General features: G+C 53.7%; 2 protein-coding genes across 9 annotated transcripts; one reads left to right on the top strand and one right to left on the bottom strand.

Moving 5' to 3' along the window:
- The first annotated feature begins 576 nt into the window (after window positions 1–576).
- ABCD4 (ATP binding cassette subfamily D member 4) lies at window positions 577–16,423 on the top strand. 8 transcript variants are annotated; one of them, XM_055716194.1, is made up of 19 exons: window positions 577–672; window positions 882–1,006; window positions 1,119–1,246; window positions 1,472–1,611; window positions 4,749–4,865; window positions 5,160–5,285; window positions 6,119–6,169; window positions 8,839–8,933; window positions 9,867–9,988; window positions 10,854–10,945; window positions 11,124–11,213; window positions 11,461–11,669; window positions 11,976–12,067; window positions 12,279–12,315; window positions 13,511–13,560; window positions 13,844–13,896; window positions 14,254–14,330; window positions 15,468–15,583; window positions 15,750–16,423. In XM_055716194.1, the coding sequence occupies exons 1-19, from the start codon at window positions 656–658 to the stop codon at window positions 15,843–15,845; spliced, it is 1,833 nt and encodes a 610-aa protein (XP_055572169.1). In that variant the 5' UTR covers window positions 577–655; the 3' UTR covers window positions 15,846–16,423. The 8 variants fall into 8 exon arrangements, with proteins under 8 accessions (XP_055572169.1, XP_055572173.1, XP_055572168.1 ...); XM_055716193.1 differs by lacking the exon at window positions 577–672 and adding an exon at window positions 694–794 and having other exon boundaries at window positions 11,464–11,669; XM_055716192.1 differs by lacking the exon at window positions 577–672 and adding an exon at window positions 694–794.
- Window positions 16,424–16,747: 324 nt separating this feature from the next.
- Window positions 16,748–24,576, bottom strand: LOC102046722 (acetyl-coenzyme A synthetase 2-like, mitochondrial). The gene is given in 9 exon segments (XM_055717026.1): window positions 16,748–17,062; window positions 17,151–17,262; window positions 17,580–17,650; window positions 18,605–18,912; window positions 19,368–19,474; window positions 19,476–19,542; window positions 20,102–20,197; window positions 21,542–21,721; window positions 21,724–24,576. Coding segments are annotated over 9 exon segments (1,521 nt in total). The 5' UTR covers window positions 21,989–24,576.
- Between the last annotated feature and the right edge of the window lie 36 nt (window positions 24,577–24,612).

Genomic DNA, 24,612 nt, shown 5'->3' with positions numbered 1-24,612 from the left:
GGGGACACCCGCTGCCGTCCCCCCGCTGGGGATCGCTGCCGTACCCCGAGGTCCCCGCAGTGGCCACCACAACCTGCGCATCCTTTCGAACCAGCCCGAAACTTCACTGCCCACCCCAACGTAGCCCACGCACAGGCATCAGCCCTGCTCCTTCCCCTGAGGGACCTGAGGTCCCCTGAGGGACCGTCCCTCAGCCTCTGGGGTCCCCGGAGGGAGCAGCTCCTGCTTGTCCCGCTCCCTCAGGCAGCGAAGCGGCAGGGCCCTCTTCCCCGGCCCCGCGGCCTGCCCGGCAGCCATGGCCCTGCCGAGCCACGGCCTCTGGGCCCGTCCCCGGCTGGCACCGAGCGCGGCTGGCGGTATAAGCCGTGAGGGACGCGAGCACCGTCCGCAGCCCCGGGGCGCTTCCCGCCTCCCCGCCCGACGCCGCCAGGGGGCGCTGTGCCCCGCGGGCAGCGCGGCGCCCCGTCAGGGGGCGCTGCCGCTCCTCGCCGGCGGGAGAGGCGGGGCGGGAGAGGCGGGGCGGCCGGGCGGGAGAGGCGGGGCGGCCGGGCGGGAGAGGCGGGGCGGCCGGGCGGGAGCCGTGCGGTGACGCCGCGCCCGGAAGCGCTCTGCCGCGCGGCGGCGGGTCCTGCCCGGGCGGGCGGCGCCGGGGCTCATGCAGGCCGAGGAGAGGTGTTGAATATTCATGTTGTAGCGCCCGCGGGGGCGGGGCCTTCCCCGGGAGGGCGCGGCCGTGGCCGCGCGGTGATGGCGGGAGGCAGCGGCGGGATGAGGGGCGCCGGGGCCGGCGGCCGGTGAGGAGGGGGCGGCCGGGGGGGGGCGGGGCGGGACAGCGCGTCCCCGAGGGCTCACCGGCGGTCCCGCGTCTCCCCCCGTTGCAGGCCCGGGCCGCGGCTGGACGGGCTGCTGGTGCGGCGGTTCGTGGCGCTGCAGGCCGTGCTGTTCCCCGGCTGGCCCTCCCCGAGCGCCCTGATGTTCCTGACGCTGCTCGGGGTCGCCTTGCTGGGTGAGCGCGCTGCGGCGGGGGCGGGGGGCTGCACCCTGCCTCTGCTCCCCCACCCCCCTGCCTCTGTCACCGCTGCCCTTCATCCCCTCGCCGTGCCGCCTCTCTCCTGCAGAGCAGCTGGTCATTTACCGGGTCGGCGTCATCCCCAGCCAGTACTATGAGGTCCTGGGGAACAAGGACTTCTCCGGGTTCAAATGGCTGACTGCGCTTGCCCTGGCTCTGATCGTAGTGAACTCCACGGTAAGGCAGGCCGGAGGCTCCAGTGCCTTGGGAGGGGAGGGGAAAAGCTGCCCGTGGCTCCCGGCATGATCCTGGCGGTGAAGGATCTAGGTCTACCCATGCCCTGGTAGGTAGGTATGCTTGGGATGCATCACTGGTGCAAACGGTTAGGTTTTTCTTTTGTTTTGGGAAATGCTTGTTGTTCTTGCTCATCTCCTCCCATCTCTCTCCTTGCCCTTGTTCCAGCTGAAAAGCTTCGACCAGTTTATCTGCAACATGATGTACCTGAACTGGAGGAAATCCCTCACCGAATACCTCCACAGCTGCTACTTCCAAGGGCAGGTCTACTACAGCCTGCACGTGCTGCGTGAAGACATCGATAATCCGTAGGCTGCCTGCAGCTTCTTTCAGGCTCTTGCTTGGCTTCTTCTGGGCTGCTCCACACCTTTTCCTGACTTCTCTGTGTCTCTGGGTAGGGGCTTGAGCCCTGAAGCTTTTGCCATCTAGGCACAAATACCTTCTTCTGCCCTGGGTGGGAGGAGATGGTGCCTGCTTCTGGGAACTCCTGTCGCTGCTGGTCAGTCATGATAGTTTTAGGGGTAGGGTGGTCAGTCGTGATAGTTTTAGGGGTAGGATGTTTCTGTTGCGAGGAAAGCAGAGGCCCGGCAGAACAGGGATATAGTGCTGCTATAAAACATGCTGTCTGCAAACGTAACCCTTGACACGCGGTGTGATGTTGCAAAGGGCCTGGCGGGAGTCAGAGTACTGCCTCTCCCTGCCTTCACGCAGCCAGTATGTTAGGACAGTCCCTGTTGTTCTGTTTGAACTTCAACCACCGGAGTCTCCAGCCAAACGCAGTTTTGTTTAGTTGCGTTTTTAGTGGTTTTGATAGCCCATGGGAGCCACATCCAGGAAGGACTTTGTTTTGTACTGTATGAGGGTTGCATTTCCCCTTTCCTGGTTCTAGGAAGGAAATGTCATGAAATGATGACCTGAAATATGGGAGAAGGCGGAGCATTCAGTCCCTCCGTGCTTATCCCAGCCCAGTCTGAGATCCCCTTCCAGTTTGCTTCGTGCACTGTCCTGCTTACTGCAGAGCTGCTGATCTGCCTGGGCTGTGAAGCAGAAGTTGAACACCTCCCTTCCTCGCAGCTGTGTGCTGACCCTGGCCTTCCAGCCTGTCCTTGCACACAGGACGCTGCTGTTGTAGTTTCGCACTTTGAAGACTTAAAGATCATACATTAGACTTCATGTGAGAGGTAGAGGCGCTTTTTTCCCCCTCCAGAATTTGAAGGAGTTACTATTAAATACTTGCTGAAAAACTAGAAATCAGGGGATGACTTTTTCCAAATTGTGTGGCTTTATGCAGTTGTTTTGAGTCCCCAAGCTCCCCTCCCCTGGAGGGGGCACGTCTGGTCTAGTCGCTGCACTGGTGCCATCTCCCACATTGATGGCACCAAAGGAGACCAGACCTGGGGTCCCTGTGAGAAATGGCTGTCTTGCAGGAACTCCTAACTGTTGCTAATAGTGGTGACCTCAAGGAACTGAAGCAGTCTTTGTGTTTCTGCTACCCAGTGCTCCTGGCTGCTTGCCCTTGCCCCTTTCTTGAACAACACGGTGGTCTGTGTGGCTGCACAGTGAAATTGTGCTGGGTATCTTAGATGTTTTCTTGTCTGTATCGTTTTTCAGCCAGACCCGTTCCCTAGCTGTTTCTGCTGACCCAGTGCTAGGAGACAGCCTGAGTAAGAGCAACCAGTGGTGCACAGAGAGAGGGCTTAGCTTGGGTCAAACAGCCCTGCTGCCAAACATGAAATCACAGCTTCATGATGCTGGTGCACTGCTGGGGTTACTCCTACCCTCATTAAATGTTCATTTTTGATGGTGCCTTGCAGTGGTTTGGAGTTGCAAGCAGAGGTTCAAGAGCCATACCTGTCACCAAGGAATGCAGTGCTTCCCAGGCAGTGTGGTATATTGGCCATGATCAGAAGCTGCTGCATGCCTATCTTTTTTTCCTTTGGGGAAGGAGGAAGGGGAGGTCAGAGGCCACTCACCACATGACTATCCTGCTCAGGTTTATTTTTAACCAGGGAATGTATTCACATTGTGCAGTGAAATGCATGAGATAACTGGGTCGGTCTGCTTTGCAGCAATAGAGCCAGCTCTCCTGACCTTAGCAGAGCGAGTGTGTGGGATTGCTGTGGACTCTTTTTTTATTACTACTGAATTTTTTCGTTGCACTGCTTCTGCTCAAACATCCAGTCTTACTCTTTAGTGTCTTTTTTGGTGCCACTACAAAAAGTTCTCTTTATCTTGCAATTCCTTGATGAGAATTTTTTGCCTGCATCAGCTACTTGGAGAATGAATTAGAGTGACCAAGTGACCTCCCATTATGCAATGCAAACCAAACCGAGTGTCAGATGCGTGGTGTCATCCATCTAGAAGGAATGAAGAGTGGGTTCTGAGTGGCATACAAACACTTGCGGCTCCTAGCAGGGCATTTGAGTTGTTTATGTCTTATCATTGCATGTTGCTTAATAGCTCATAAAAAGTAATAACCTGCCACGAGTCTATAGCTTGACTTACATTATAACTTTATGGGAACAATTACAGTCTGAGGAGGAAAAATGACGACTGTAAGGTCAATCAGGGTGAGAGCTGCCCCAAAATTAATCCATTGCTGTTCCGGGACTGCAAAAGAGTTGAATGTTCTTGTGGTTGTATCTGCACCGATAGCTAAGCAGGAGTCCAGCCTTTCACAGCCATGGCCTTTCCTCTTCACCAGGCTGAACCCCTCATCCACCTGCTCTGGACAAATGAGGTGCTAAGGGAGTAAATACGCCAAAATCCTTTCTAGTTACCCCAAGTGCAGCTCCTGCTCAGCAGTAGGACAGGTGGGACTTGAAGGTCTGTCACCCATGGGGCGAGGAGCCCTGGTGTGCTGCTGCCTGCTCTTGTGGGATGGGGCTGGGTGGAAGCGCTTTCTTCCTTGCAGCAAAGGGACCAGAGGGCACTCCGTAAAGAGCAAAGGGACCAGCTACTGCGGAAAGGTGGATATGGTGGAAGCATTTGCAAATATCCAACAGCTGGCAAAGGCCTGGCCTGTGCCCTAGCCAGTCCTAGTAGTGATGCAGCACCAGTACTGGAGATCTGGGGGGGAGTCAGTAGTTCTTGGTAGTACAGGGGTGGGTTCGGGAGAGGAGGAAAAGACAAGGATGCAGAGACCTTTAGCAGAGTTGGACAATGTTGTTGAAAGTGGAACAAGGGGCAAGAAACAGGGTGAAAGTAACAGCAGGAGCTGGGTAGGTGCCGGGAGGGCCTTTGGGTTGGGTCTTTCTGGGCCATGGAAATTGTTTCCTGTGGGGGAACTGGAGTCACAGCTGTAGATCCCTCCCAGGTAGGGCTGTTCACCTGCACCCTATCCTAAGTTCAGGCAATGAAACAGCCTGGCTTGTGCCCTGTTAGGGAGTTAGTACTGATTCTTGCTCCTGGGCTTTAACAGTGTCAATGGCTCTGTGTTGAGCAGGGACCAGCGCATCAGCCAGGATGTGGAGAGGTTCTGCAGGCAGCTCAGCTCCATGGCCAGCAAGCTCATCATCTCACCCTTCACACTGGCCTACTACACATACCAGTGTTTCCACAGGTAAGGACCCATCCTGGCCCTGCTTTCATGCCTGTTTCCTATGCTCTTTATTTTGTTTTTGGAGCCTGGCACCCATGTTACAACTCCCCAGAGGGACACTTGTACATGTGGGTGAGTGATCTCTGCACTCCAAAGGGAATTCTTCTTTGGGGATGCTGGGGTGTGCAGTGCTAGCCCCCAAACTTCTGTGAAAGCCAAGAGAGGTGACAGCTGAGGGCTTTGACTGCTTGAGCCTGAGGGTGCTAGGGCATCCTTTGCTTGGATTATTAGCTGACCTCTCTTTCTCCTCTGTAGCACAGGCTGGCTAGGCCCGGTGAGCATCTTTGGGTATTTCATCATTGGGACGATCGTCAACAAGGTATTGATGAGCCCAATTGTGTCTAAACTTGTGCAGCAGGAAAAACTGGAGGGGGATTTCAGGTGAGTCTCAGCAGAGCAGTGTTTTCACTGTCTCTTGGCAGCTTCTGCAAAAGCTGCTTTTTTGTCCCCGTTCAGTGCTATGTACACAGTTACTACTCTTGTCTGTGACATCGCCCACACTCAGAGAAATCTACTTGTGCAATCCTGCCCCAAATTCTGTGTGCTGAGCCTCCATCCCCCCTTTCACTGCCCTGTCATGGCAGGCAGTGCCCTTGGTTCAGTCTCCAGGCTGCTTGCCTGGTCTTTGCTATTGCTGATGCCTCTGCTAGGGCATTGGATATGTTGGAGAAAACTGCACATGGAGCTTCCTTGGGTGCAGATGTAAGTTCAGTGAACTGCATCTACTGACAGAAATCAGGTTTCTGCTTCACCCACACCTTCCGAAGTGCCCAAACCAGCACAGTCTTTCCATATGCTCTGTAACTCATCTCCTCCCCTTTCCCCTGCAGGGCTGGCTGGGTGTGTGGCAGGGGCTTTGCAGCTTTCCCTGAGGCTCAGGGCATCCAAGGACAGCAACAGGAGCTGGTGTGGTACAGGGAGCTCATACCAGGGTAGTTGGTTGTGATTCTGTGTGGCAGAGATGCTGGGCTGGCAAACAGGCGGCCCAGGGGCTGGGAAGATACGCACAGAGCGCAGCATACCAAACAAATGCACCACTGAGCTGGGGTAGAACAATGTCACCTTGTGCTAAGCCTTGGTCTCTGGTGCCTTTTTGAGCCTATTGAGTGTTTCTGACAAGAGATGCCTCACATGCAAGGTGAGTTTCCTCTAGCAAGACTATTGGCTATGTAATTCACTATGCACAATCGTAATATTTTTTTGGGGTTGTCCAGGTTCAAGCACATGCAGATTCGTGTCAACGCGGAACCAGCTGCTTTCTACAGGTTAGTAGCGTTCGCTTCTTTATGTCCCCATAAGGATCCTCCCAGCTCAGGTCATCCTTGTTGTATTCATGTATCCCAGAGAAGTCCAAGTCCTGTCACTGCAGCTGGAGATTTCTGTCCCCTCCATCCTGCTGCAGCATCGTACAGCCCTGAGACTCTGTTCTCCTTTGCATTCTGCACCTTGTCTGCAGAAATACTCCACAGCAGCTGGAGACAACTGTTTTTTCTCTGCCTCCTTTCTAACATCCCCAGAAGCTTGATACAGATTTGGTGCTGGCTTGGAGACCATTGCTGATGTTATACCAGGTCCTTACCTGGAAGATTGCTCAGGGTCTCGTTGCATCTTGTCAGGATGTTCCCTTGGGGACTTGTTGCAGGTTGCTTCTGGCCCCATCCTGCTGCTGCAGACCTATGTGTCTTCTCTGGGTATGCCAGCTGTTGCTTGCCCTTGTTACCTCTGCTTGCTCCTCTAGGTCGGTCTGTGCCCTGACCCTCCCAACCCTCTAGTGCTGCTCTCTGAGTTTGCTCAGTGCCATGTACCCCAGAGCTGAGTACACAGCTGGGAGCACCTCCCTGCTCTGTGATGCCCTGAAGTCTGTTGAGCTGTTGCTTGAACCCTTAAAGGTGTTTCGTGAAAACTGCTAGAGCCCAGAAAAAGGGCCATGATTTTACTGTAGCTTGTGTTGGGGTGCCTGGTTGGTGGCAGGAGGTCGTTGCTTGTCACATGTCTGCCTTTGCCCTGCATGTTGTGAAATCGCACTGTTTCCAGGAGTTTATGCAAGCAGCAGCTGTTCTGTCTGTGGTTTTCCCTGCCTGTGATATGTTTGGCTCCTTCATGCTGTAACGACCGAGCATTCCAAGTGTTATGGTGCTGTCCTCAAAGTGGTTTGATTCAAAATCGCTGATTTCATAAAGATTTATTTTGACAAGCATGAAACTCTGATTTAAATAACTGAAATAAATCTGGATTTGCATTGGCAAGTTTGAGTTATTTCTTTGTGGGCAGGTTGATTCTTACTGGTTGATGATAATTTTTCTTAATGGAGAAGATACTCTTAACTACATGCCCTTATTTAAGCTGTGGTACTCTTCCTCGCAATTTTGAAGTTTTCTATTCTATTGCCAAGTAGAAAATGGAAAGTGGATTATTATACCAGAAAGCAGAGTGTCACTTCAGTACAGTTCATTAATAGAAAAGCTTTACTTGGTGGGGAACTAGAATTTAATTAAATTGCACAAAACCAGGCATTCTCATGGTATTAATAATTAAAAATAAAGGATTTTTTAAAAAAAGTTGCATTCCTAGAGTCCTGCAAGAGGAGGAGCATGTGGTGAGCGGCTGGTTTTGCCAGACTTGTAGAAGCTGTTAGATCTCATCCTCTTGCACCTGCCTAACCATTGTTTTGGTAAAGGAAGAAACAAAACCTGAGCACCGTCACCTTTTTACTTCTTTGGTTGCTAAGCCTTTGGCAAACTTGCTTTAAAAGTGAACTGAATGGGAGAGAAAACTAAAACCAATACAGCAATCTCTCATCTGCAAAAGGAAATAATAGCTGTCATTCACAGTGCCTTCCTTGCCTTTAACTCCTTGTGTCCGGGGCTTTGTCCTTTCCAAATACTCAGCAGCAAAGATTGCCGCTCCGTAGTTACTTGAGATGGGCTGTAGGGCAGTAATGCCAAGTAGAATTCTAAGTGGATGTGTTTTTGAGAAAGAAAACGTATTTTTTCTAAGAACTTTAAAATTTAAAACTAAGAACTTTAAAAATCTTAATTTTGGGGGCTTTTTTTGTGCAGCTCCTGGCCTTATCTGCTCGAGCCTAGGGACTCCTCTGTTACATGGACTGTGGTGGGAGCATGGGTGTGCGCTGGGCACGTGTGTGTTGGGTGGCAGGGGCGATAGCTGCTGCGGCAGGTGGGAGTCTGGAGCGAGACATGGAGCTCTCTGCGTTTTGCCACCTGAGGGCAGCCCAGCCCCTTGCAAAGGAGCAGAAGGAGCTGCCGGGCTTGCTGAAGGTGATGGTTCAGAGCCAGATGTGACCTCTTGCTACTGACTCAGCCTGGCTGTGGGAGCATCACTGCTAATTCAGGTGGCGGGTGACCCCCTGATGCCTGCAGAAGGGGAGTGTGTGTGTGTGTGGGCTGAGGTCACCCACATGGGGTGCTGCACTGCTCCGGGTTTGTCCACGTTCCACTCCTCCCAGCATTGGGAATGGGAAGCGGTGGACTGGGGCTGCCGGCTGTGCAGGTGGTGTTGGCTTGCTGTCACCTCCTGGACTTGCTTCTGCCTTCTTTCTGGCTCCAGCTGTCCAGTGGTGCTGTCCCTCTCTTCCAACCAGGCTCTGGTTGCAAAGTGTGTTTGACTTTGGGTGTGCATTGCTCCAGGCTGGGGCCTTGTTGGCGGTGTCCAACTGCCTCGCCTCCTCCTGTGCGCAACAGCAGCATCCACGGGTTCTGGGAGAGATTTGCAGGGCTGTTTGTTTCAGCCAGAGTTTCTTGGTGAAGCTCTTCAGGTGGGAGTTCTTGGCTGTTCAGTTCCTGCTCAACAAAGAGCTTGTTGCTTGGAGGCTAAGGTGCCAGACCCTTTCCAAACCTCAGTTGTAAAGCCCATGCTTTGACCTCATTGCCATGCTCCCGGGATGTTTGCAGCATATTGCAATCTTATTTTACAGGGCCGGGCGAGTGGAGCACATGCGCACGAACTGGAGGCTGCAGAGCTTGCTGCGGATGCAGAGGGAGCTGATAGGCAAGGAGCTGTGGCTATACAGTGAGTGTGGAGTTTGGGGGGTGAAGTGGGGTGTATGGTAGCTCTGTTGCTGTGACCCACAGACTGGGGAACCCTATTGCTAGAGCAGCGATGCCGGGGTTTCCTCTGCTGCGTCTTGCTGGTGCATGAAAGGGTTCACCCTGAGGGTGCCTCCTGCAGCCCTAAATGGGAATCCTCTTGTGAAAAAGCCTCATAAAAAGCAAAGTTGTGGAGGACCCAGCTAAACTGGAGAATGCAAGCCCCCAAAAGGGGATTCTGTAGGAATCTGTGCCTTTTGTGGGGCAAGTGTTCAATGGCCAGGAAGAGAGGGAAGGGCTTGAGCTTTGGGGAGGCAGAAGACTTTGTATAGGTGGTTGGGAGCTGTGGAAACTTCTTTCCTATGGAGATTGTCCCTTGAGCATAGTTTTCCCCTGAAAATCTTCCTTCTCCCATTGTCACTGGGTCCAGGTATGGGCGTTAAATGATCAGTATCAAGACAGCTCTTCCTCATCTCAACACCATAGTGAGCTTCAGAGCAATGTAAGGGGAGCCCTGAATGCAAGTGTGTCTGTGGGAGTCTGGGGTCTTAAGTCTTTTCTGCCTGTCCTGTGCTCCAAGACAGACTTCACAGCCAACCATCTTGCCCCAGAGCTTCCTTTTTGTCCTCCCTCCCATTTCTTGTGAGTCAGCCAGGCCTCTAAAGAATAGAAACAAGCATGCAAAGTGGGTTTTGCCCCGTGGTAGTTACTGAGCTGTGTGTCTGGATGTTGTTTCTCTGCTCAGGGGCCTGTCTTAAAGTGCTCTTTGCTTGGCAGACTGCTCTGGTGTATCATGAAGTGCTGAGGCAGGACCGTGGGTCTTCCTCTGACCAGGCTCATGGGCTGCATGTCAGCCTGGCTGGGACAGACGTTCCCACCCAAACTCACTGTCTTCTTTCAATATGCTTCTGCCCAGTTGGGATCAACACCTTTGACTACTTGGGCAGCATCCTGAGCTATGTGGTCATCGCCATTCCCATCTTTTCCGGGGTTTACGGTGACCTGAGTCCAACAGAGCTCAGCGCCCTCGTCAGCAAGGTGAGCTAAGGGTGATTTCCCAGACCCCGTTGTGGAGGGTGAGCAGGTGCTGAGGATGGAGGTTTCGTGTGGGGCTGGTGGCATTGGGGCTTGATAACCTGCAGCAACTGACCTTGAGGTTAGACTGTTCCTGCCTGTGGTGGCATAGAAATGGGAGCTTGGAGCCAGCTGGTGTATGATTAACCTGGGGTGAGAACTGTCAACATCTACCTAAGTGTTTCCCAGCTCAGAGCTCTCTGTCTGAAAAAAAAACCAACGGGACCTCAGAAAGCCTCTGGCTTTCAGCAGTTTGGGTGGGGATTGGGTCCATGCAGTGCTGTGGCTCTGGGTTGTGCCCTGGGCTGCTGCCCGTGGTGAGCCTGGCCACCTGTGAGGTTGAGCTGGCTTGCATTCGCCTTCCTAACCTGACTTGTTCCCAGATACCCAAAACCATCTTGTGATGGAGAAGGAAGAGTTAAAAATAGCTAAGTGGGCACTGCGGGCTGAGACACCCTGCTCTGAACCATGTACAGTGCTGGGGCAGGGCCGGTGGCATGGATCTGCGTGACTTAGGTGGGGTGAGTCTGCTGAGCCCTGGGCAGGCCAGCAGGCACTCTGCAAACACCATCCCTGGGTGGCAGAAGATGTGTGTCCACCTGGCAAAAACTGCTGTACTGAGCAGGGAAGCCCTGCTGCATCCGCATGTGGTCATCTTCTCCTTTGCTCCCAGCACCCTAGGTGACTTCTCCACCCCTCCTTCATCTTGCTGGAACTGCTGACACGGCCAAAGGTCTGGACTCCTTGGCTGCCTCCTTGCAGCTATGGAGGAAGGGGCAGTGCCCCAGCTTTGTGCTGACTCTTGCTCTGGCGTGTGATTTCTCCCCAGAATGCCTTTGTTTCCATCTACCTCATCAGCTGCTTCAGCCAGCTCATAGATCTCTCCAGCACTGTGACCGACGTAGCTGGCTACACACACAGGTAAGCTTCTTTGCAGGCAAGTCTCTGCAGGAAAGGGAGCTCTGGGACAAGACTCTGCCCAGGTCTGTCCTAAATAAATAAGAAACAGTTGCTTGTGAGCAAGCACGGGCAAGTTTGGGTATTGTGAGGAGGCTGCTGGAGTTGTCCCTGGCATTCATGCAACTTCTTGTTTGCCCAGGATTGGTGAACTGCAGGAGACCTTGCTGAGCCTTGGCAGAAAAAAAAATGATAACTACTCAGAAGCCAAAGCAAGCTGGGATTTGGATGGGTGAGTCTCCGCTCAGCAACTGGTTGGCTTACAGCTTATGTGCCAGAATGTGGGGTGGCATGGGATGGAGGTGGCCCATCATGTCACGGCCTGTTGCATGCAGCTGGTTGGAGCAGGCAGGGCTCACTGTGATTTGTCATTCCCGAGGTGTGTGGGACAGGGCTGCTGTCACAACGCCTGATCTTTGCTAGTCTCACTGTGATCGCTTACCCAAGATCTCTCCTCCTTTGTCTTGGTGGTGGCCCAGCAGCAGTTCTGGGGAGGACCCAGTGCCAAGGGACACAGCGTTCCTTCTGGAGCAAGTGACACTTTCGGTGCCATCCTCTGGCAAGCTGCTTATCAAGGACTTGAGCCTCAGGATCTCACAAGGAAACAGTATGATGATTGTGGGGAACACTGGCACAGGAAAGACATCTCTCCTGAGGGTCCTTGGGGGACTCTGGGAGAGCACACGGGGTAAGGACTGCTGCTGTCTTTACTCTTCTTTTTGAGTGGCCTTCTCTTTCTCAGCCAGGGCTGCCCTCAGTTTGGAAGGTGGCAGTGTGGGGTTGTGAGGCCAGTGCCACTTTGTGTTGGTGAATGTGTCACTGATGCATTGGAGCCACCCATCTCTATCGCATTCTCTGCTCTGGCTCTCATTGCTTTGTTGCAAATATACCTTTTCTGGGATTTGTTGGGTACTTCATGGGGCAGGACAGCACAGGAGGCAGTGGGGAGTTGGTGGCTGGTGCTGCAGGTTTGGCTGAGTGTGTCTCTCTGCAGGGAGCATCAAGATGCTGACCTGCTTTGGCCCACGGGGAGTTGTGTTCCTGCCGCAGCGGCCCTTCTTCACTGACGGAAGCCTGCGCGAACAGGTGGGCCCAGGGGCTGCCTCTACTGTGGCCCCAGTTCTGCTCCCAGCTGTGGCCGTGCCCTATGAACCTGTGTGCTGCAAAAAGCCCTGCAAGGAGGAGGATGCTGGTGGCTGCTCCTTCCCTCATGCCTGAGTTCATGCCATCACCATTGTGTCCATGATGGACCGTGCCCGGCTCCCTCTGACATAGCTTATTTTGCTCTGTTAATCAGGTGATCTACCCCCTGAAGGAGATCTATCCAGTTTCAGGTACGTGGCAATCCATTAGAGCAGTTAGCCAACCCTGTGGTGTCAGCTCCCTGGTCCTTTGCCCAGTGCATCTATCTTCTCTACCATGTCCCACCAGGAGAGCTTATCCATTTCACTTTTGTTGCTCTCTGCTTTTCCCTGGAAGATTTACCTTCGTGTAGGTTAAGGTCAGCTCTGTGTTCCCTCCCTTCCAGGAGGGAATATATTGTCTTGATAACAATATGTTCTTTTGATGCAATGAGGACAAGCTGGCCATGCTCTGTCTGTTGTGCTAGACATGCGATACATGTTGAGGCACCTTGCTGTTGGGACACATCTGATCTGTCTGGTACAACCTGCCTTTGGGCAAGCCATGTTTGCCTCCATCTCATTTTCCATCTACCTTCATCTTTCACTGTTCCTCATTTTCAAATGATGTCCCAGGGCCTTGCATGCTGTTGAGGTCAGACTACATGGATCCTGTCTCCCCCCCTGCCCTCTTCCCAAGCCAGACCACACATGGTCTGCTACAGTTTGCAGATGTCCAGGTTTAAGTCTCTGTCTTGAGTGAAGCAGTGTTGCGTGCCGCTTTCAAATACTTGGCAGTCACAGTCTTGCGGAGAGCAACTGCAGCTATCAGCTACTGTTGTGGCTCTTCCACAGCTTCAGAGAGGTCCATGACAGATGCACAGCCCTTCTGCTCAGCTTCCGTAGCTGCTGGCTGTACCAGCTCAAGTGTATGTTCTGTTCCACAGCTGGTCCTTCCTGAGTTTTTTCCCTTTCCACGTAGGATCCTTTTGCTGGCTGTTACCCAAGCCCTGGTCCCATGACTGCACCACCTGCAGCCTACAGCGGGCAGTCAGCCAGCCGTAAGAGAGCAGCTGGTGGGCAGGGCCTTGCCAACTGAAGCCTGAATCCTTGTGTTCTGGCTGTGTCCATCTGTGACCTTGGACTGGGCCAAATCTCAGGTGTATCTGTGGAGCCCAGCCACCTCCTGGCATGCTGCTCACCGGCACGGTTAACATTTTTAGGGAAGGTCAGTCTTTGGGAGCTCTCTGTGCCAAAGCTCAGGACCTGGTATAGTCCAGTGGTTGAGTCCGCTACGCTGAACCTCAGGAGATCTCCAGTCCTTCCCTCCTGCCCCGCTGACTCCTCCTTGCAGCTGTGGCCTCAGCGTACGTTGCCTCTGCCTAAGCTGTACTGCTTTCTCCCCTAGGGTCTGCAGATGATGAGAGAATTGTGCGATTCCTGGAGCTGGCTGGACTGGTGAGTCCCTGGTAGTGCTGCTGCCTTCTTTCCTGGTGGTGCCAGTGAGGGATGAAGGAATGAGGATTTGTGGCAGTGCAGTGTGACAATGTGCTGGACACATGTGGGGACGTTGTCTGCAGCTGGGACAGGACTGTCTGTGGGACAGGCAGAGGAGGAGGGATGCAGAGCAACTTCAGCTCAAGCGGTAAAAGAAAGAGTGGCATGAAGGGGGCGGTTGTGCTCCGGGCCATGCTCTGACGGGGTTGGGGCTGTGTTCACAAGTCTGCTGTGCTCTCTGCAGACTGATTTGCTGGCGAGGGCCGGAGGACTGGATGAGCAGGTGGACTGGAACTGGTAAGGGAGCTCAGCGTCCGTATGAATTTGGGTGATCCCTTTGGGTGTGGAACACTTCTAAGCAGAGGCATATTGCTGCTGGAGTTAGGAACATGCATGTTCAGCTATGTCCTGTGGGAGGTAGGCAGTATACAGGGTCAAGGTCTTCATCCCCCAAGCATCAACAATCACCAGCCATGCTGCTCTTCAGGCAGCTGACTGTGTACAAGGGTGCAGAGCCAGTCCCAGTGTGGAGCGGGGCACAGGGGACACACAGGGACAGTTGCTTGCTGGGGTCTCAGATATCAGCAGCCATAAGCTCTTCAGCAAATGAGTTCTTTTTGTTGAGGGGGATTGTGAATCTTGACCCTGCTGCAGGTATGACATCCTGTCCCCAGGGGAGATGCAGAGGCTCTCGTTTGCACGGCTCTTCTACCTCCAGCCAAAATATGCGGGTGAGTGAGCAACTGAACAAGGAGCAGGGGAAGAGGCAGGGCCTTTGGTGTAAAGACTTTGGTGTAAAAAGAAGCTGGTACAGAGACAGCTTGTGAAATCCCTCCTTTGCTAGGAACGTGCTTTGTCTGGGCCGTTATTTCAGCAGCATAACACACAGAGGATTCAGGGGTGAAATTTCATTATCTGTGTGGAGGGTGGTAGAAGAAGAGGCTGTGGATAAGACATTCTCTTCTGAGGGAACTAATGATTAATGGTCTTGGTCCAGGTCAGATGGCATCTGAAGAAGCCCCCTCTCAGCATGCTCGCCAGTTGCCACATGAAGAAGTGTGCATGCTAGGGAGCATGGCATCAGCTGCCATATCAGAAGCTCACAAGCCTCTCTAGAGTTGTAGAAGCAATGTGGGAAATTTAGTTGTTACACAGCAAAAGAAGAAAGGAGCGGTGGGAGAAACGGTCCTGAGAGATCACAGAAGCAGCTCCCGTTAGCAGATGAGGCTAATTCCTTTGCACACCTAGGCTGCTAGTGACTGTTGGAGGACTTACCATGAGAGCCAGGGTGGGTGTGGGTGAACAGAGCCAGTGCTGGTAGCAAGTAATCACGTGTAAGTACCTCTCTTCCCCTGAAGCCTGCAGCACAGCTCGGTGCTGTCTGGGCAGAAGGAACCTGTGGGCTAAAAGCTGTAGAGATGATGTAAACCAAATTGAATTTATCGGCAGTATTTAACCTTAACTGACAGGAAGGTGCTTCAGTCTGTCCTGGATGCTCCAGGTGGGGTCTGGGCTGGAGGGGTGCACAGGCTGCTGCTCAGCCTGATGCTCTGGCACACAGCCTGCCTTGAGAAGTTTGTCTTGGCTTTCACAACAGTGGGCATGAGGCAGCGACTGGCAGCTATTGAGGGAGGGGAATGAGGTGAGTGGTGCTGTTTGGGTGGATTCGAGGGCATGTGGGGAAGGGCAGCTTGCCAAGTTGACTGACACCAGCTGCGCCAGAAGAAAATCAGAGTCCTTGGGCTTCTCACTTCCCTTCTGCAGATGCTGCTAGTGAGCTCCAGTTAATATGCGAAATGTTCTGGGCAGTTGCTGCTCTTTTGCCTAAGGGGACATAAGGCTTGTGGGGCTTACAACTTTTCTCTCAGTGCTAGATGAAGCCACCAGCGCTCTGACAGAAGAGGTGGAGCATGAACTGTACCATGTGTGCCTTCAGCTGGGCATGACGCTGATCAGTGTGGGACACAGGCCCAGCCTGGAAAAGGTGAGATGGGCAGACAGTGCTCCACACCTCCCTGTTGATAGCAAGACAGCGGAGGTAGAGAGGGTCCCTGGCAAGCAGAGGGGAGTGTCTGAGGCTGGAGAGCCTTACTGTGAGAGGGCACGCCCCTGTAGAGACATCCCTTAGTTGTTGTGTTATTGAATTGCAGTTCCACACCTGGATTTTGAAACTTCATGGGGAGGGAAGATGGGAGCTTGCTCGATGTGAGAAGATGAAGCGGCTCCCAGCTGGGGACAGATGCTGAAAAAAAACATGCTCTCATCCAGCAGAACCTACACATGCATGGGAGAGCTCTGAACAGCAGGCATGGAGCTGCTGAGCCAGCAGCTGTCGACAAGGGATTTACCCAGCACAAGACTGGTTCTGGATTTTGCTGGTGGACAAGAGTCAAGTCTGAACTCATGGTGTGGGGTTCTGCTAGGAGCAGATGCATCTATGCCACCCTTCTCCCAGCCTCTCTGCCTCTCATGGGGGGAAGAGCTGAGATGCTAGGCTGCCCAAAGAGAAGATGCTGTCTTGTGGGGCTGGTAGAGGCAATGACCAGAGGAACCTCCACTTGTCCAGGATGCAGTGGTGTGAGGCTAGGATGCAGCCTCCTGTTCTGCCCTCTGTGCCTTGCTGGGACCCTCTGTATCTTTGGTACACAGCTCTGCAGAACAGACTTCCGTACCTGTGGCTCTTTGAGGGTTGTGTTCCCCATGCACAGTAAGGGAAAGAGAATGCTGACACAAAGAAGGGGCATGTTTCTGCTGTCCTTATGACACAAGGTTACTGGTCAAGGGAACACTTTTGTAGTAAAATCCAGGGCCTGTTTTCCATTGATTTTCACGGAGAAAAGTCTGTATTTGTTAACCAGATAGCAGCATCTTTTTCTTCTGGGGTTTGCTTTGGAGGAGATGCTTGTATATTGGCAATGGTCCTAGACTAGAGTATTGTTGAAGAGCAGAGCAGGACTAGGAGTAATACACCTATCCAGGGCCAGGCATCCTGCCCTGCTGCTATCTTCACAGCTACTGCAAGGCACAAGGAATGCCAAGGAGGGATTTTTCCCCCTGCTTTTAGAGGGGGAAACGGAGCTTGCCTCCCCTTACTGTTCTGCCTATGATGCGTCATGTTCTCTCCCCTGCCTCCCATAAATATGTGAAGTCAGAGCTTTTGAGGGTCTCTGTGTTGCAGAAAGTTCCTAAGACTGCAGTGGAAGTGCAGCCTCCCAGCGCTTACTGACCGCCAGTTGCTTAGTGACATTTCTGGACATGGCTCTGCTTCTGCAGTGGAGGAGCCAGAGGTGGTAGCTGGCAGAGCCAAGCTAGCGGCTTTTCTTGCCCCTCTGATCTGCTGCCCAGTGTCATGGTTTTCCAGCGTGGTTAAATCCCCAAGCTCACTGGCTTTGCCTTCCACAATTTTCCTTAGCATCCGACGCATAGTCTTCCCTGAGCGAGTCTTGGGCAGCCAGTGTGTGACCTGTGATGGGGAGGAGCAGAGCTAAGGCTGAGGGAGAGGGGTTGGCCAGACTGCCAGGGTGGCTGTTGGACCAGTCTGCACATGTTACCTGAACATCCTCTGGAGCTACATACTTGGCGATCTTAGAGATCAACTCCTGTAGCTCAGCATCAAGAGTCTCCTGCGTGTAGCCACTGTCCTTCAGCACAACACATAGGCTCCTGGCAGAAGGACCACCAGGTTACTGAGCACAGTGCACAGCATACTCCTGAGAGCCTGCCTGGATCTAGTGCCAGGAGCCGTCCCTCTCTGCTGGTGGCCTCAGGGGATGCTCTGCAGCCTGAGCTGTAAGTGCTTTTGGCCATAGTGCTGCTCTGCCACCTTACGCAAAGCCCAGTTGGTCTCACGTAGGTTGCGATGACTGTGCCGAGATCCCCACTAGCATGCTGTACAGCGTTGCTACCAGGGGTTGGTGTGACACTGCCACATACTGCGGTGCAATAGCCCCAAGCGACATTTCAGGGGCAGGAAAGCAAGCATCTTACCTTCTCCCTTAATCTCTTGTGGGTAGCCGATGACAGCAGAGTCTGCCACTGCCACGTGGTGATTCTGGAAAAGAACAGGGCTGGGGTGTGGTGCAGTGCTTTCAGCAGGCTGGCTGCCACCTGGGAGCTGCCTTGACCTGGCTTGGCTACTGCAGCCCACAGTAAAGCTGAGAGACAAGGAAGGGCCTCAGATGGCCTCTGCCTTTTTTCCTTCTTGCCTCAGCAGGTGTCTGCAAACACAAGTCTTCCCCCTGCCCTGCCCCTGGCTGCTTTACGCTTGCAGCTTTTAGACCCTGTTCTGCACCTTCAGGTTGTTCCACCAGGTCCCACAGCTGCTCCTCCTTAACATGCACAGCTGCTGCTTTGGGATTCACTCACTTAGAGCATCAACCTTATCAGGCATCCCTGTGTTGTTCTGCACCCACCAGCACATTTCTTCCCCCAAGCACCTGTGGCCCCCTGCTCCCCCCCAGCATCCTCCCCCCCTCTGCACCTCCACAACCCTGGCTCCCCAGCCTGAGCTCTCTTTCACCTTGCTGAGCTGGCAAATGCTTTCCTCAGCCAGAGCAGACCTGCTGATTAAGAGGTAGCTATTTTTACTCTGCCATTGCTCTGCCCAGAACAGTAGTCTTCCAGGAAGCTTTTCTAGCACTAATTGCTTGCAGATGGGATGAGCAGAGGGCAGGGAGACCTCTGGGCAGCTCCAGGGAGCTAGCAGAAATGCACAGCAGGGGCTCACCTCTTCAGAAACAGTGCTCTGTGCTGGCAGCCTGGCCATCTGTGTGCCACAAGTAGTGGGCACGCAAGGAGTCTCACTGCCTGCTTCCTTGGGCACAAGCTCCCAGTGGCACTCAGAGGGTGCCAGGCCCACCAGCAGAGCTGTGTGTGACAGTGTGGTGGCAGTCCCAGGCTGGGTTCATAACGTGTCAGCCCATGTCTGGGGTGTTTCTAGCCTCCATCCCAGTGGCTCCTGTGATTGTCCTGAACTCGTGTACAGCTCCAGCTGCTACTGCAGGACAATGTACCCACATTGTGTCAACACCAGCAGAACTGTCTTGGCAGCCAGGACCAGCTCTCCAATCCCTGTCCCTGCTCCCAGAGTGGACACGTTGCTCAGGGGAAGAGACAGTAGCTCCAGGTAGCCTCTCGCCTCCTCCAGCAGCTCATCCAAGGCTGTCATGGGAACCTTGCTGTCGGTCTTCATGGAAACCAGAACCCATTTCACTCCTGGGCACTGCTTCACAGCCTGGTCCACTGTCATCTTTAGCTCAATAACCTTGCCACCTCTCAGCCCCTGGTTCACTGTGATCACTGTCTCTGACCGGGCTGCAGAAGGCAGAAGAGCCACATGAGCAGCTCTGCCCCACTCCATCAGTCACACAGCAGTTTGGCTCTACCATGATGCTGCACCTCTCCCCCTGTCACTCATGTCCTCCACTTAGCAAAACCAGCAGCTTGACATCATCGTTTCCTATTCATTCCTGCTTGTATTGAATCCCCTCAGAGGAGACACTGTATCCCAGCCCTTCAGTCCCTTGGATGAAGGGGAGAACCAGTCCATCCCATGGGCTGGAAGATATTTAGCAAGCCCGTGCCATTTCCTGGGTGCTAATTCCTGCTCCAATGTCATACATCATGACAGGACACCCCCAGTTAGCCCAGGGAGTCTGACTCAGAAAACCTTGCCATCAGCACAACCCTGAGCCACCAGCTTCCAAACCAGCCAGCTCAGCACTGTCCCCCAAGGGAAACACATGTCCCTGGTACCCACTGGCTCTTACCATCCCAGATCCTGTTTGCCAGGGATTCTGCACTGAACGCGGTGAACACCACAGCATGCACAGCCCCGATGCTAGCCACTGCCAGTGGGCATGGGGGCATGTAGATTGTCACCCAGTTTCACCCCTTGCAGTTTCAAAGTGTTTCCCAGGCAGCACATCATCTCCAGCAGTTCCCCGCCCAAAGAAGCAATGGCACGGTTAGAGACTTTCTTGCAATTCTTATCTACGTGTATAAAGATGGGGGGGCCTCAGAGTCACAGGTACAGAGCTTACAGCCCTACGCACTCTAACCCCCCACGCTGGAAGTCCATGGGAGAGCTGTAAAATGTCAGTGGGAAGGAGAAGACAGTCACTAATGTGGGCTGTTATTTATGGAAATGAAATAAATCGGAGTGACCTCTGTACAGAGCCTGACATTCTCACTGGTCAGCATGAGGAGCAAGCTATAGGGCCAGCAATGGCCACTGGCAATTCCTCTGGCTCAGCAAGCCCACGAGGCTGACTTTCCCACTGACAGTCTGCACATTTGTCAGCCCATACAACTGGGGTGTCACACTACCCTGCCAGGCTGAAGTCTCAGATCAGCACAGGCAAGCCAACAGCCACCATACTGTTCCTCTATCTATGCAAAGGGATGCTGCATCCCTTCACATGCCACATGCCAGCAGATCACCCTGTCAGTGTTCATACACTCTGCGATACATCTCTCATATGCTCAGAGGTAAGTACTGACCTGTACGTGACCCGCACCTCCTCTCCCGGTTCATCCTTCTCCCAGATTAAGGCCACTTTATCTGGGGCTACGCGGACATGTCGGGCCAGACAATTCACTGGAAAAGACGACCCAGCCTTCTTGCCAGAGCAACCCTCAGCACCTCTTAACTCCCATAAAGCCAGCACTGGCAGTCCTTTTTTTTTTCAGATCAGTCAGGGCTTGTGTGTGAGTCTTTTTGGCATTAGCCTCGTGTATCTGCTGAAACAGCCTTTGTGGATACCAGCTGGGAGATCACACGTACCATCCCAAGCCTGTTAGAGCCCTCACCATTCCAATACCAACCAGTCCCTGCTGTCAGCTTCCCTCTTAATCGCAGCCTAACACAGTCCAGAGCAGAAACTGCCCGAAATGGCTCTGGAGGTCACATCCCCGGTGCCCTCAGAGGGCCTGGCAAACGTTAGCTCAGCCATCGCTGCCTTGCAGCTGCCTCAGGGGTGCACTAGGGCAGTTTTCAGTGATGGTGCTCCTAAATAGCGTGTAGGATGAAGCAGAACTCTGCACAGGAAGGCTGCAGGTGCATTTGTCCAAGGTAGAAGAGAGCCAGGGCCAGGAGTGCACAGCTCCTCGCTTTCCAGGGACACGGCAGATGGAAGAATTACAGCCAAAGCCTCAGAGAAAAGTTCTGTGTTGCTGGCAGCTGCAGTTTCCTCAGAAGCCTTGTTCCACTCAGTTTTCCTTAAACCTGCTACTGAGATCATTGGGTGATGCAGCAGCCCCAGTTTGCACACCAAAATGCCTTCTCCTTGCCATTCATAGTTTTCCAGGACAGAAAGAAACACGCATCTCAAACGCCAAAGGCAGATCAGTTCTGCTCTCCTGCCCAGATAGACTACCTAAGACCCAAATTATGAGAGGGCTGTCTCATTTTGAATGCTGGGACCAACAGCTCTGTGAGCAGGATGCAGTGTCACCAGCCCCTGTGTCTTTCCCTGGTAGCCCCCCTAAGGCAGTAAGTAGCCCCAGCCCACAGAAGAGCCTCCTACAGCTGTGGGGACTTCCAGTACCACTCATTGCTCCTGTATTTTGCTTTCTGCAGAAACATACTGCCTTTGCTGGGCAGGGATAAGCTGCTGCAACGCTGCGTGCCGAATGCACAGGGTTCAGTGCTGTTGCCTGTGGTCCTGCAGAACGGAGCTGCTGCGGGATCCACAGAGGCTGACAGAGAGCAGTCTGGCTCCCAGCACACCCCAATCCCACTGCAGCCCCTCCAGCAAGACCCAGTTGCTCCCTTAGGACCAGCCACATCCTTACACTACAGCACCAACTGGACCTTTTGGGGATCCCCCTCACTCCAACCCTTTAACTCTGTGCTCCTCAGACCCGCTCCCAGGGCCCCAGCCCTTCACAGAGACGCACCTGCAGGCACTTGGTGGGCTCCCATGTCCATCTCCCTCCTTACCTGCCACTTTCAGCTGCCTGCCCAGGAACCAGGAGACCCTGCCCTGGTGCAGGTCGCAGTGCTGGACAGAGTGGAAGGGGATGATCCATGTGAGCCGGCTCCTACCTAACACTCCCAAGAAGGCATCCCCCTGCTCCACTGACACCTTGCACAAGCCTTGGTGGTCCTTGGGTACAGGGAAGGCATGTGGGCGGTGAGAGACCCGTGGCTCCAGGCTCAGGCAGCTGCTGACCTAAGGGGACATCTGGGAGCCTGAGGAAAAGCTTTGGGGCAGCAAGCCCTGGCCAGCAGCCTGGCCATGGTCACAGGGTGCCTGCCTCTCACCAGGGAGATGGGTGCCTGAGGCCCTCGCAGCCACCTGGAACACCCAGCTCTGGCAAGATGAGCCCCTGTGGGGACAGGGGCTATGTCACCCTGGGCTGACCAGACACAAAGCATGTATCCCATGTGAGAAGCCCGGGCACCCCTTCTCCTCTGCCTTGTTCCTCTCCTCCTCTCTTCCAAAGCACTACAGGGGAAAAAGAAATTCAATCCCTTGAAGAGAGGGGAAAGGGGTGGGCTGTAGAAACATTTAACTGAAAATAACCTTCATGCTAATCTGAGTCCTGACAGCTGCTCTTGAACCAGAGCCAGGTTCGGCAGGTGCCTGGGCTCCTCACAGGGAGCCAGGTGCCTGGGCCAGGCTTTACCAGCCTGGTCCCACTCCCATTCTCCTGGGGCTGTGCTGCGTCCCCAGACCCCTCTGCTTTGCCCCACTTGCTTTCCTTACACCTCCCTCTGCTCATCCCCATCCCCTCGTGCCCCGCAGCCTCCCTGCCGCAGCCCCCCAGTCCTCCCCTCGCCATGAAGGCAGCCTGGGGCAGCTCACTTGTAGAAGTTAGGGTCCCCTCCATGCTAGCCTTGGGTGAGGCATCATCTGCTTCCCAGAATTAAGGCCCATTCCCTGCAGAGCACTAGGTTGTGCTGTCTCCAGTGGGCCAGGGAAGGACTTCTTCCTGTGGCTGGCTGCTGCAGGAGGAGGATATTGCATCCCATCCCACTGCTGGGCAGCTACCAGAGCTGTTGCCTCCAGCAAGCTGGTCTGGGGTCTCTGCCTCCTGCCAAACACTTCAGACCAGCTGTACCACAGGATGTACTGGGAGCACTCATTGAGGCCATGGTGGAGCAGGTGGTGGTTGGTTGGCATGAAACACTGCACCCCATCTCCTCATGCTGAGGCCTCCCACAACCACCCAGTGCAGCAGAGCTAAGCTGCCTCCTTGCCTCTACACAGCTTTTCTTCTGCCTTCCTTTCCTCCAGGCTCTATATCGGTAGAGGTTTTTTTAAGGCAGAGCTTGGAGGTTTCCTTAATTTTATCGCCGAGGTTCCCCTCCCTTCCTAGGGGGCACAAGAGTAGAAAAAGGCTCTCCCTGCAAGCAGGGCTGTTCTCAGCCAGGTACAGCCATGGGATCAACAGCAGAGATGAGAGGGTTTGTAGATCTCTTTGCTCTTCATGGTGCAACACCGCTCAGGGTCTGCGGGGTGGTATGTTTGGTGAACAGGCTGGGCACTGGTATGGGAGATAGGCACTATCTGATGACAAGTGCTCTCAGCCAGCCCACTGGTTTGTATCAGAGCTGCCCCCAGAGCTAAGTGAGGGCCTACGAGGGCTCTGTCCCCCAGGGAAATGCAGTCCTGAGGGCTTACAGCCCCTCCACAAGGTCAAGCCCCAGCAGCCTCATCCTTCTACAAGCAAAGTGTTTCATTTCCTAGGCACATCTGCTCTGCCTCAGCTGCTTTTTCCTCTGTAAAACATCAGGTTTTTCCATCAGACCATCCCCAGATGCCCTTAGCAGGGTGGGCAAATCTCACCTCCTTCCCTGAAAACTCAGTATGGGCTCCTGCTGCTTTCACATCAGAGCTTGCCTTGCTGGAAACCCCCATTGGCACCCTTCCTTCTCAACCAGCTCCCCTGCACTTGCAGCATCTGGCTGCCACGTCCACTCTGCTGAGTGCTGGCAGAGAGGCTGAGTGTGCCCAGAGATCTGCCTGGCTCTAACACCAGAGTGTGTGATACCATAGAATCATTTAGGTCGGAAAGGACCTTTAAGATCATCAAGTCCCAACTATTGACCCAAGACTGACAAGTCCACCACTGAGCCATCACATCTACGTGATTTTTAAACACTTCCAGGGATGGTGACTCCACCACCTCCCTGGGCAGCCTGTTCCAATGCTGACTACCCTTTCAGTGAAACAATTTTTCCTAATATTCAATCTAAATCTCCCCTGAGACAACTTGGGACCGTTTCCTCATCCTATTGCTTATATATATACATATATTTATATAAGGGGTGACCTGCTGCAGCACTATCAAAACTAGCTGGCTGCATCAAGGCTTTTACCGTCACATACCAGGTTAAATTCAATGAGTAGTTCCTGTACCTTGCCCCTGCACAGCCACCAATCCCCCACAAGGTTTCAAAAGTTCATCTACTGTTTGTGCTCTTTCTCCATCCTCATCAGGTCAGTCCACCCTGCTTCTTGCCTCCACTGCATCCAGATTCTTTCTTCTCCGGGCTCTTCTTCCAGCCAGTCTCATCTCTTCTCATCCAGGCCCCCTGCTTTTTCCTGCTTCTCCTGGGGCCTCTCCTACATCCAGAACACACTCTCTCCCCTCCCTCTGCTTCTTCCAGGTCTCTTTTTCATCCAATGCTTCTCCTCATATGGTCCTTCTCTTCTATACCCCGTAGAGCTATTTAACTACTTAGCAGGAACCAGCCACAGCTGCACATTATCCATGTCAGCTAACCCACCGCCGCTGAAGCAAGCCCAGAGCTGTATATTATCAATGTTAATTAACCTGCCGCCTTTCCTCTATAATTCCTCTACAGTGACCCGCAGCACCAGGCTGTTCTGGATGCTGAAATGCCTCATTCTCTGATGTATGCCATGATGCCCAACTTCTGCCCCAGCAACAAGCAGTTGTCTTTCACCACAAAGGGAGAACAGCACCCAAGCCCTGTCGTTCTCCATGCCTGGGGGGTGGAGATGGAAACGAAGGTGCAGACCTCCCTGAGCCGCTTTGGAG

Source organism: Falco cherrug, chromosome 7, assembly GCF_023634085.1.
Source record: "Falco cherrug isolate bFalChe1 chromosome 7, bFalChe1.pri, whole genome shotgun sequence".
Taxonomy (NCBI): Eukaryota; Metazoa; Chordata; class Aves; order Falconiformes; family Falconidae; genus Falco; species Falco cherrug.
This window is presented reverse-complemented; position numbering and strand designations above follow the sequence as displayed.

Excerpts from the sequence above, each read along its gene's own strand:
- ABCD4 (XM_055716192.1), top strand. The coding sequence starts at position 748 with ATGGCGGGAGGCAGCGGCGGGATGAGGGGCGCCGGGGCCGGCGGCCG. Across the intron at positions 6,170-8,838 it reads GAACCAGCTGCTTTCTACAG|GGCCGGGCGAGTGGAGCACA; the intron begins GTTAGTAGCGTT and ends CTTATTTTACAG. Across the intron at positions 13,561-13,843 it reads TCCTGGAGCTGGCTGGACTG|ACTGATTTGCTGGCGAGGGC; the intron begins GTGAGTCCCTGG and ends TGCTCTCTGCAG.